Raw genomic sequence first — 12,518 nt, 5'->3', positions numbered from 1 at the left:
TTCAAAAAATACCAAAACCACCCACAGGTTGAAGGATTTCTTGAAATCCACTATTTAAAAAAAATTGTTTAATGTTTATTTAGTTTTGAAAGAAAGAGAGACAAAGCGTGCGCCGGGAGGGGCAGAGAGAGAGGGAGACACAGAATCAGAAGCAGGCTCTAGGCTCTGAGCTGCAGCACAGAGCTGTGAGATCGTGACCTGAGCCCAATTAGGACACTTAAGTAGGACACGACTAAGCCACACAGGCACCCTGAAATCCACTATTTTTTAAGCTTTCTTTTCACCACATAGAAAATCTCTCTGGGTGATGTTTTAAAGGACCGTTAATGATTAACTCTTAATCATTTTTCTCATTTGTAAGAGAAATGAGCGAAACTTTAAAAATCAGTGAAAGTATATGGAATATTGAGTTTCAAAAAGCCAACACATCCAGGTATTTTAAGGTAGCTGTCTCATATTTATGTTTACTTTTCAGCCCAGATATTTAGAGAGGTCTTGAGATAGTTAGGAGCTTACCAGAGAAACATTTAATTGTATGATATATACTCATTTATTACCTTATATTCTGTCAAACTTCAGGTGCAAGGCACTGAAGATTTCACAAAGGTAATGATTGTTCAAACTTTCGTTGATGTGAAAAAATTCAGATGGAACACTAGAAAGTATGTACCTTCACGTAAAGCATCTCTTCCAACAACACCAACATGTGAGTTAGATTTCTTTGAGTAACTGAGAACTCTTACTTTCCATTTATAAAATACCCATAGATGTATTTGGGAACTATTGTATGAATTCTATCTAGAGCATTGAGAAATAATTTTAATTGCCATATTTGATATCCAATGGGTGAATTCAGACTGAGAATATCCATGTTATGGTAGAAATTATTCTATATTTCAACTATAAGAATAAACATGTATAATCATATAATCAAAATAATATGGGGAAAAAGTTTAATGAGAGAATTTTAGCTCTTCCCCCAAATTAAAATATTTTATATAGTAGTAATAATGACAGTAGTGTTGCACTGCGTGACTGTTCCAATTACCAGTGGGCCCGGCATTCATTCTCAACACACATTAACATAAATGTGTTTGAGACGATAGAACAACAGGTAATTTTTTCTCTTTCCAAACTTTGTTTGTTACATAATCTTTTTTAAAATGTATTTATTGGGGCGCCTGGGTGGCGCAGTCGGTTAAGCGTCCGACTTCAGCCATGTCACGATCTCGCGGTCCATGAGTTCGAGCCCCGCGTCAGGCTCTGCGCTGATGGCTCAGAGCCTGGAGCCTGTTTCCGATTCTGTGTCTCCCTCTCTCTCTGCCCCTCCCCCATTCATGCTCTGTCTCTCTCTGTCCCAAAAATAAATAAACGTTGAAAAAAAAAATTTTAAATGTATTTATTTATCTATTTTCAGAGAAAGAGAGAAAGAGCAAGCAGGGGAGGGGCAGGGAGAGGGAGAGAGAGAGACAATCTCAAGCAAGCTCTGTGCTATCAGCACAGAGCCAGATGCAGGGCTTGAACTCATGAACCATGAGAGCATGACCTGAGCCAAAATCAAGAGTGGGACACTTAACCAACTGACTCACCCAGGTGTCACTACATAATGTTTATAATAAAAGACTTTTAAGCCTTTTTTGAAAAAAGTGACCCTTCTTCCCACCAATTGAGTTTACCACCAATTTCAAATCACAGGCCCTGAGTGTGAATGATTAAACCTGGTCTAATGTGATAGTTGGATTAATTGAAATAGTCCTTTGTTTCAGTGCTTGAACTAACACAGTCTTTTTTGAACCAGCTACAAGCAGACTATATAAAGATCTTCAATGCGAAACAAAGAGTGAGGTAAGTTAAAACAGTACTTTTAAAAGCTTTATTTTGGGGGAAAAGAGTGTCTGGAATTTAAACTCTTAATTGGGAGGAGTTTACCTGCTAATCATTTTACAGATTTCGATATGAGCACTGTCTCTTAGACTAGGGTACAGTGGAAATTGTATTTATATTTTTAGCTAAATATTAAATGACAAAGAGAAAGAAAGTTCAGAAGATACCAGAATGTTCCTTTTGAATCACATTAGCAACCACGTACTACTGGGGTGGCAAGGGTTGTCATGTACACGAGCTCCTCCCATGTTTCCACCTGGGGCTGAAATTTTGACTGGTCTGAAGCCTTCATTGCTACCTTGGCTTTGCATCCAGGAGCTCCCAACCTGAAGACAGTTTGCCCGATTATCCACAAGGCCTGTCACAAAGCAGGAGCTCAGTAATAAATGCACTAATTTAATCTACCCCAGGCTAACCTAAGTTCTTCAGAAAATCCCCTAAATATTAATTTTACACTCTGCTATGAACTTGGATAGGTCATTTGGGGATCTTGGGATCTTCAAAATCCTAGGCCAACTTTACAGCAAGATCCCAAGTTATGAAACACTGTAGGGCCCTGGAAATGAAACTGGGGCAGAGGAATAAAATGGAAGTACCTCACTACATCTACACCAGCATGCCTGTAGACTGAATCTTTGAGAGTTCCAGATAGGGTAGAGAATTTATTTTTAAATCTAGTTTGTGCCAAGCTGTTTGTATTACTCCAGGAGATGCTGATTATAATACCCAGAATCTGAGAGATGTCTGCTAAAAATATACAAGCCAGAAAATTGTGTATTTGGTTATTAAAAATAGGTTTTACATCAAGTCCATTTTGCCCATTAGCACTGCATATGTAACTCTGAGAACGCATGCTCCTTCTCCCCTGAATCTCTACTCACAAATGTATGTTGAATGAAAGGTGATTACAGGTTCTGTGGGGGAAGCTGAAGGTGTTTCTCTTGTGTCTCTCTGATCTTCAAGAGGCCAACACTTCTCTTAAGTACTCATTGCCCATCCCCTGCATAAAAGCAGGAAGTTCACTCCATCCCTTAATATTTTGGGGTCTTTCTGGGGCACCTGGGTGGGTCAGTCAGATAAGCATCTGACTTTGGCTCAGGTCATGATCTCGTGGTTGAGAGTTTGAGCCCCGCGTGGGGCTCTGTGCTGACAGCTCAGAGCCTGGAGCCTGCTTCAGATTCTTTGTCTCCCTCTGTCTCTGACCCTAGCCCGTTCAATGCTCTGTCTCACTCTGTCTCGAAAATAAATATATCATCTAATCAAAAATCAACAAGGAAACAATGGCTTTGAATGACACATTGGACCAGATGGACTTAACAGATATATTCAGAACATTCCATCCTAAAGCAGCATAATATACAGTGTTCTCCAGTGTAAATGGAACATTCTCCAGAATAGACCATATACTGTCACACAAATCAGCCCTAAGTAAGTACAAAAAGATCGAGATCATACCGTGCATATTTTCAGACCACAACGCTATGAAACTCGAAATCAACCACAAGAAAAAATTTGGAAAGGTAACAAATACTTGGAAACTGAAGAACATCCTACTACAGAATTAATGGGCTAACCAAGCACTTAAAAGGGAAATTAAAAAGTATATGGAAGTCAATCAAAATGATAACACCCAAACCGAAAACCTCTGGGATGCAGCAAAGGCAGTCATAAGAGGAAAGTATATAGCAATCCAGGCCATCCTAAAGAAGGAAGAAAGATCTCAGATACACAACCTAACTTACACCTTAAGAAGTTGGGGAAAGAACAGCAAATAAAACCCAAAACCAGCAGAAGACAGGAAATAATAAAGACTAGAGCAGAAATTAATGCTATTGAAACCAAAACAAACAAACAAACAAACAAACAAACAAAAAACAGTAGAACAGATCAATGAAACCAGAAGCTGGTTCTCCAAAAGAATTAAAAAAAAATTGATAAACCACTAGCCAGTTTGATCAAAAAGAAACAGGAAAGGATCCAAATAAATAAAATCAAGAATGAAAGAGGAGAGATCACAACCAACACAACAGAAATAAAGACAATAATAAGAGAATATTATGAGCAACTATATGCCAATAAAATGGGCAATCTGGAAGAAATGGACAAATTCATAGAAACATATACACTAGCAAAACTGAAACAGGAAGAAATAGAAAATTTGAACAGACCCATAACCAGTAAGGAAATGGAAGTAGTAATGAAAACTCTCCCAAAAAACAAGAGTCCAGGGCCAGATGACATTCCAGGGGAATTCTACCAAACATTTAAGGAAGAGTTAACACCTATTCTCTTGAAACTATTCCAAAAAATAGAAATGGAAGGAAGACTTCCAAACTAGTTCTATGAAGCCGGCATTACCTTCATTCCAAAACCAGAGACCCCACTAAAAAGGAAAACTATGGACCAGTTTCCCTGATGAACATGGATGCAAAAATCCTCAACAAGATATTAGCCACCCAATCCAACAAACCATTGAAAACATTATTCACCACGACCAAGTGGGATTTGTACCTGGGATGCAGGGCTGGTTCAATATCCACAAAACAATTAACATGATTCATCACATCAATAAAGGAAAGGACAAGAACCATATGATCCTCTCAACAGATGCAGAGAAAGCATTTGACAAAATACAGCATCCTTTCTGGATAAAAACTCTCAAGAAAGTAGGGATAGAAGGAGCGTACCTTGAGATCATGAAAACCATATACGAATGACCCAACGCTAATATCATCCTCAGTGGGGAAAAACTGAGAGCTTTCCCCCTAAGGTCAAGAACAAGACAGGGATGTCCACTCTCACCACTGTTATTCAACATAGTACTGGAAGTCTTAGCCTCTGCAATCAGGCAACACAAAGAAATAAAAGGCATCCAAATCAGCCAGGAGGAGGTCAAACTTTCACTCTTCTCAGATGACATGATACTTTATATGGAAAACCCAAAAGGTTCCACCAAAAAACTGCTAGAACTGAATCATCAATTCAGCAAAGTTGCAGGATATAAAATCAATGCACAGAAGTCGGTTGCATTCCTATACACCAACAATGAAGTGACAGAAAGAGAAATCAAGGAATCGATCCCATTTACAGTTGCACCAAAAACCATAAAATACCTAGGAATAAATCTAACCAAAGAGGTGAAAAATCTATACACTGAAAACTGTAGAAAGCTTATGAAAGAAATTGAAGAAGACACAAAAAAATAGAAAAAGATTCCATGCTCCTGGATAGGAAGAACAAATATTGTTAAAATGTCAATACTACCCAAAGCAATCTACATATTCAGTGCAATCCCTATCACCGTAACACCAGCATTCTTCACAGAGTTAAAGCAAACAATTCTAAAATTTGTATGGAACAAGAAAAGATCCCAAATAGCCAAAACAATCTTGAAAAAGAAAACCAAAGCAGGAGGCATCATAATCTCAGACTTCAAACTCAACTACAAAGCTGTAATTATCAAGGCAGTATGGTCCTGGCACAAGAACAGACATTCAGATCAATGGAACAAAATAGAGAACCCAGAAATGGACCCACAAACATATGGCCAGCTAATCTTTGACAAAGCAGGAAAGAATATCCAATGGAATAAAGACAGTCTCTTCAGCAAGTGGTGCTGAGAAAACTGGACAGCAACATGCAGAAGAATGAACCTGGACCACTTTCTTACACCATACACAAAAATAAACTCAAAATGGATGAAAGACCTAAATGTAGGACAGGAAGCCATCAAAATCCTCGAGAAGAAAGCAGGCAAAAATCTCTTTGATCTTGGCTGCAGCAACTTCTTATTCAACACATCTCCAGAGGCAAGGGAAACAAAAGCAAAAATGAACTACTGGGATCTCATCAAAATAAAAATCTTCTGCACAGCGAAGGAAAAAATCAGCAAAACTCAAAGGCAACCAAAAGAATGGGAGAAGATATTTGCAAATGACATATCAGATAAAGGGTTAGTATCCAAAATCTACAAAGAACTTATCAAACTCAACACCCAAAAAACAAAGAATCCAGTGAAGAAATGGGCAAAAGACATGAACAGACACTTCTCCAAAGAAGACATCCAGATGGCCAACCGACACATGAAAAAATGCTCAACATCACTCATCATCAGGGAAATACAAATCAAAACCACCTCACACCTGTCAGAATGGCTAACATTAACAACTCAGGCAACAACAGATGTTGGCCAGGATGCAGAGAAAGAGGATCTCCTTGGCATTGTTGGTGGAGATGAAAGCTGGTGCAGCCATTCTGGAAAACAGTATGGAGGTTCCTCAAAAAACTAAAAATAGAACTACCCTACCACTCAGCAATTGCACTACTAGGCATTTATCCAAGGGATACCAGTGTGCTGTTTCGAAGGGACACATGCACTCCCATGTTTATAGCAGCATTATCAACAATAGCCAAAGTATGGAAAGAGCACAAATGTCCATCGATGGATGAATGGAAAAAATGGATAAAGTATAACTTGGCAATCAAAAAGAATGAAATCTTGCCATTTGCAACTATGTGGATGGAACTGGAGGGTATTATGCTAAGTGAAATCAGTCAGAGAAAGACAAAAATCTTATGACTTCACTCATATGAGGACTTTAAGAGACAAGACAGATGAACATAAGGGAAGGGAAACAAAAAGAATATAAAAACGGGAGGGGGACAAAACAGAAGAGACTCATAAATATGGAGAACAAACAGGGTTACTGGAAGGGTTGTGAGAGGGGGGATGGGCTAAATGGGTAAGGGGCACTAAGGAATTTACTCCTGAAATCATTGTAGCACTATATGCTAACTAATTTGGATGTAAATTTAAAAAAATAAAAAGTAAAATTAAAAAAATTTTTAATAAAAAAATAAATACAAACATTAAAAACATTTTTTTTATATTTTGGGGTCTTTCTGGGGAATCTTTTCCTCAAACATTTCCTGGTTGTTGCTCAGTGCCTGGAACTGTAGACTGAATAACATAGGAGCTGAGAATATAGGCTTTGGCATGAGATTCCTGGTTTGCTTCCTGGTTCCATCACTTATTAGCCACGTGACCTTGGACAGTTTTCTTAACCTGTTTAAGCATCACTTCCTGCATCTATACAACAGGAATGATAACCATACATATCTCGTGTAGTGCTGCCATGCAGATTAAAGAAATGGAAAATACACTGCATAGCGTTTGGCACATAACAAGTAATCTGTACCCATTAATTTCTGTTACTCTCTGCTAACACCTTCTTAACATGGTAGACTACTCCAAACTTCTTGTGCCCTCCAGGTACTAAATTTCTAAAACAATAGGGATACAGTCATCTCCTCTAATTCTCCCAAACATGGCTGCTGCTGAAGACTAGGAAATAACAAAGGGAAATTACAATTTCAAGAATGAAGAAGATGAGGAGAACACTTAAGACAAAATGTTAGATTGCCGGAGTCCAACTCCAGCAGGTCCAGGGGCTCCCGAAGGATGAATGACATCGGTGAAAAAGGGAAAAAAATAAAATAAAATAAAAATAAAAATGGACTGGCTGCTTTATTGTGTTGAACTGGCTGCTTTATTGTGGCAAACGTGGCATTATATATTTCTTAGCAATTTCCTTGTAGCATGCGTCATCTATGTTTTCTAGCATTACCTAATTCTAAAAATGTTCCTATGGGTAATCACCCTTTAAGGAATAACATGGTTATTTTCTCGTAACGTTCCTTCCCGCCCTTTGCTTATTGATTAATTTCTTACGTTATTTTCATTATGTATCTACATTTATCTATAATCTGTAGAGCATTTGCTTTGCTGTTTTCATGACAGGTCATCTATCTCTCAACACCTGAAGTGGAACAGTTACAGGGACATGACCTCTTAGTTGTTTCCCTGAACCATTTGTGGCTTGAGGAACAAAAATGTTCCCCTTGGTGTGAGATGCCAGGAGGGGGCCAGGAGGGCCTTAGGAACCACACCTCATACATTCTCAGAGAGGCAATGCACCTAGGAACTAATGGACCATTCTGTACTTTAACCGACTAGGTTCAGTCATCATCTGGAATGCCTCCTGGGGGCCAAGTGCACCTAGGAGTTGGAGTAACTTGTGCCCATAGATACACTCCTCTGTTGCCGGTGTGGGGCTTTCAAATCCATTTGCCCCTCCTTGGCTGGGAAATATATGGGGCTATCCTTCCTTCAGGTAGAGGAGTCTTTATAGGGGGTGGCAAGGGCTAAACGTAGGGCCGCACAATTTCCTTGCGGAACCTTATTTCTTTCCCCAATAGTTCTTTTCCCAGGGGGCCTGTCTAGGGCAATTCCCCAACAGACAATTCCCCAGGTACTTTTATTAAGGCCAAATTACATAAAAGCAGGAGTACAAGAAGCTTCACTGTCTATGGGCCGCCCTGCAGTCCTGATCCATCCACTGCCTGGGGCCCTGCCATCAGGCTGGTTGGATAGCTCGACTTCCAGAATTAGATGGTACCTGGAGGCCACTGGTTAGCCTTTCTTTCTCCTTAGCCTGGGCAGGCTGCCTCACTCGTAGGAGTCAGCTTAATAGTAGATATTGAAGAACTGAGTGAGAAGCCAGGGAAGCTAATGATCTCCCTGTACAGATTCCCCCAAAGTGCTCCATTTTCATAATAAAAAAAAAAAAAAAACTGATTGCGTGAGGCGGTTAATATAGAGAAAATAGTGTGGAAGTGAGAGACAGTTTATTAAATGGTAAAAACATCACCGAGTGAGTCTTATGGAGACAATTGTCAACTTGTGTTATTTAGTAAATGCTTTTTCTCCCTGATGTTAGATCCTGGTTATGGGTGTTTCTGGGCCAGTTCCCTTCCTCCTCCCCCAACCCCTCCTCCCACCACACCCTAGAACTGTGGCTATACCTTTACATAATAAAAAGTCCCATGCCCCAAATCCAGCAGCTCCTTACAAAGTGTTCTGGCGTCCAGGATGGAGCACACAGCGCTGCCAATGCCAGAAGTTCTAATTCTCAGTCCCCTGCTCTGTAGACCAGATTTGACATCTGTCCTGCTTTATAAATCTGACTCTTATTAATAGTCTCAGAATTTGACTCCTATCTCCTATCTCCATTTCTAGATTCAAGAATCTACAGGGCTATTGGATAGTATCAAGGAGGAAATGGACGTCTATGAGGTCATCTAGAATAAAACTAAATGAAAATCTGGTAAGCTGCCTCAGTTTCCTCAATGTGATCCAGATCATGCTTGTCTCTGGAGATACAGGCTAAAGCCATGTTCATGTGGCTCTTTTGTGACCGTGTGAATTTTATCACTTTCCACTAGCCATTATTTGCAATATGGTCACTTTCCAGTAGCCAGTTCATTCTTCTAATGACACTATTTCCAAATTCTAGCTTGGAAAATTAACTTTAAAATAAGATTCCTTGATCTAGATTTCTGAAAACTTTATAGACTCATGGTCTCCTCTCTACATTCCACTACTTAATTGTACATGCAAAACTGGCTGCCCCCCAATCCAGGAGGTCATTTTTCAGGCTGCCATGTATGATGGAAGATATAAACGGGTAATTCGTGATGACTTTAATTTTCAAGTTTCTGTTCTAGTTAAGGAAACAAAACTGATTAGAAGGCAGTTATATAACAACACAAGATACACTGTGGACAGTGGCAGCTTAAACTCAAAGGAATCCAAAGAGAAATAAACACAGCCTTTGTTGAGAAGGGAAGAGGATGTTTAGAAAAGGGACACAAGACAGCAAGACGTTTAGGGAGTAGACCAGTCTGGCTGTTGGTTGTTCAAAATGCAGCACCAATGGGGAAATATATATATATATATACACACACACACACACACACACACACACACACACGTATATATGTGTGTATATATATACATATGTATGTATATGTATATATGTATACACATATGTATACACATATGTATATATGTATATATGTATACATATATATACATATAGTGTGTGTGTGTGTGTGCGTGCGCACGTGTGCATGCTTTATATGATTCTAATCTACATAAAGCATATCTCTGGGTTAAAAAATGACCTTCAGATAAATCTTTGTATCTCCATTTAAAAACTTCTAATTCTTAGATGCTACTTCCTGTGACAAAGACCGTTTTAAAAATAGATTAAGGGCACCTGGGTGACTCAGTTGGTTGAGTGTCTGACTCTTGATTTTGACTCAGGTCATGATCCCACAGTTGTGGGATCAAACTCCATGTCTGGTTCTGAGCTGAGCCTAGAGCCTATTTGGGATTCTTTCTCTCTTGCACTCTCTACCCCTCTCCCACTAGTGGTTTGCTCCCTCACTCTCTCTCAAAAATAAATATGTGGTTTATATATACAATAAAATACTACTTGGCAATGAGAAAGAATGAAATCATGCCATTCACAGCAACGTGGACCTGGAAGGTATTATGCTGAGTGAAATAAGGCAGCCAGAGAAAGACACGTTTTCACTCATATGTGGATCTTGAGAAACTGAACGGAAGACCATGGGGGAAGGGAAGGGGAAAAAAATAGTTACAAATAGAGAGGGAGGGAGGCAAACCACAAGAGACTTTTAAATATGGAGAACAATCTGAGGGTGGATGTGGGAGGTGGGGGACAGGGGAAAATGGGTGATGGGCATTGAGGACGACACTTGTTGGGATGAGCACTGGGTGTTGTATGTCAACCAATTTGACAATAAATTATATTCATGAAAAACTATTTGCAAGAATTATTTGTATTATGACCAATATCATTACCTGGGAAAAGTATATGCAAAATGATCAGGAAAACACCATGACTCCAAGAGACAAATTTAAGAACAGCCACTTCAGGAAAAAGACAATACCCAGACTATAGAGAAAATAAGAAGTACGAAATAAAATAACGGAGCATCGACATTTGCTTTTTCAAATTAACAAATTTTATTCCATGGTAACATCTATTTCCTTTGAAATAGAGTTGATGAAATAGAAATGAAAATACTTGTTTTCTTATATTTTGCTGGTAGATGAGTAAAAGGAATTTGAAACAAAAGTCATAAAAATGTTCATATACTTTGACTCCATGAATTTGCTTTTGGGAACCAATCCAAAGAGAATAATCCAAAGTAGTGAAGTAGACATATGTACAAACTGTCCAGTGCACCAGTATTTCTAATGCCAAAAAATTAAAAAGAGTCCCAAGTGTCCAATAGTAAGAAAGTATTTAATTTCGCTACAGAACATTCATTAGAGGAAATATCATCCAACCATTAAAAAGATTGGTTGTATACAGTACAATGTAAAATATGAAAAGGAAGACAAACCCATACATACAGCTTTTTTAACATGAAAAGAATCCAGAAGAGATATACCCAAATGTTTCAATTAGGTGTTAGAAAGGTAAGAGTAGGGATGGGTGTTCTCACTTCTCTTATTTTACATGGTTTTATTGGCCTTGTAATGAACAACATGATTGTAAAACTACTAAGCATTATTCCAATATACATGATCTGAAAGTTGTCACCCTTTACACTTGGCACTGGGGGCGATCCCAGTGCTGTGAGAAGGAGTGGTAACAGCCAGAGCCAAGACTCAGTGTTTCCCACAATGACACATCATGCTCCTGACAGTCCATAAACTGTCCCTGTCCAGTTCAGCAAGCCCCAGTGGCTTCCTGGACTCTGACTCCCAGTTTATACCACACTACCACCACTTTGTGAATCAGGAGTAACTCACATTTCACCCAACGTCCTTCCTCACGTTTAGCAATAATGACCAGGAGGTATTTCCTGCCGGAATGAAACTGACCCTCTAGTATATCCTGTTTGGGGTTGTAAGTCAATGTTGAAAGACTAAAAGTTCTTTTACATGTTTTTTTTTTTTCCCCTTCCTACTCTGTTAGGAATGGTTGACAATACTATTTTGAAAACTGACGCACGTAACGGCGCTGTTGTCACAAGATGCCTCCTGTTTTGAATGTGTTTTGAAACACATTTCCCTGCATCAGAAGGGAGTAAGTTCAAGCTGGATCCTGTGTGGATGATCCTGGTGCCACATGGAAAGATGTATGCACCTTGCAACCGTTCCATCTAAAACATATTTCTTGGAAAATTTTCTTCATTTAAAATATCTATTAATTTAAGTATCTAGAACATCTCAGAAAATCATAGAACAAGTTTTCGTTTTAGAGCCAGAAAATAAGCTTAGGCCACCTAGATAGTTTGCATAATGCTCTTAGAGTAAAAATGGTTTGACTCACTTTGTGAAAAACAGAACACTATTAAAATGCAGTTTAAATGTTGATCTTAAACAAGTATTGATTTCTGTCATTCATTGTACTTCACTTATTTGGGGAGCGCTCAGTGAATTAAAATAGTAAAGAATGGAAACTGATTTAGACTTACACAATGTAACTCAGTCCTAAATGAAACTTCCAGTGTCCATTTTGTTCATCGTTTCACTACAACAACGAGCCCGATGCCTGGCATCCTTTTAAAAAATAATCCCAGGGGCGCCTGGGTGGCGCAGTCGGTTAAGCGTCCGACTTCAGCCAGGTCACGATCTCGCGGTCCGGGAGTTCGAGCCCCGTGTCAGGCTCCGGGCTGATGGCTCGGAGCCTGGAGCCTGTTTCCGATTCTGTGTCTCCCTCTCTCTCTGCCCCTCCCCCGTTCATGCTCTG

The 12,518-nt window shown here is 39.2% G+C and overlaps 1 protein-coding gene across 2 annotated transcripts in view; it reads left to right on the top strand.

Moving 5' to 3' along the window:
* Positions 1-12,150, top strand: part of SLC9C1 (solute carrier family 9 member C1) — a 108,479-nt gene extending 96,329 nt beyond the window's left edge. For both annotated transcript variants that reach the window (XM_040484489.1, XM_040484490.1), the window contains 4 exons: positions 580-706; positions 1,799-1,845; positions 8,963-9,050; positions 11,742-12,150. In XM_040484489.1, coding sequence (XP_040340423.1) covers positions 580-706; positions 1,799-1,845; positions 8,963-9,028 — 240 coding nt within the window. In that variant the 3' untranslated portion in view covers positions 9,029-9,050; positions 11,742-12,150. The remainder of the gene's footprint in view (positions 1-579; positions 707-1,798; positions 1,846-8,962; positions 9,051-11,741) is intronic.
* The last annotated feature ends 368 nt before the right edge of the window (positions 12,151-12,518 follow it).

This window comes from Herpailurus yagouaroundi, unplaced genomic scaffold, assembly GCF_014898765.1.
Source record: "Herpailurus yagouaroundi ecotype Mexico unplaced genomic scaffold, PumYag 162, whole genome shotgun sequence".
NCBI lineage: Eukaryota > Metazoa > Chordata > Mammalia > Carnivora > Felidae > Herpailurus > Herpailurus yagouaroundi.
The sequence above is the reverse complement of the archived record's forward strand: the minus strand, read 5'-3'. Positions and strand labels throughout refer to the sequence as shown.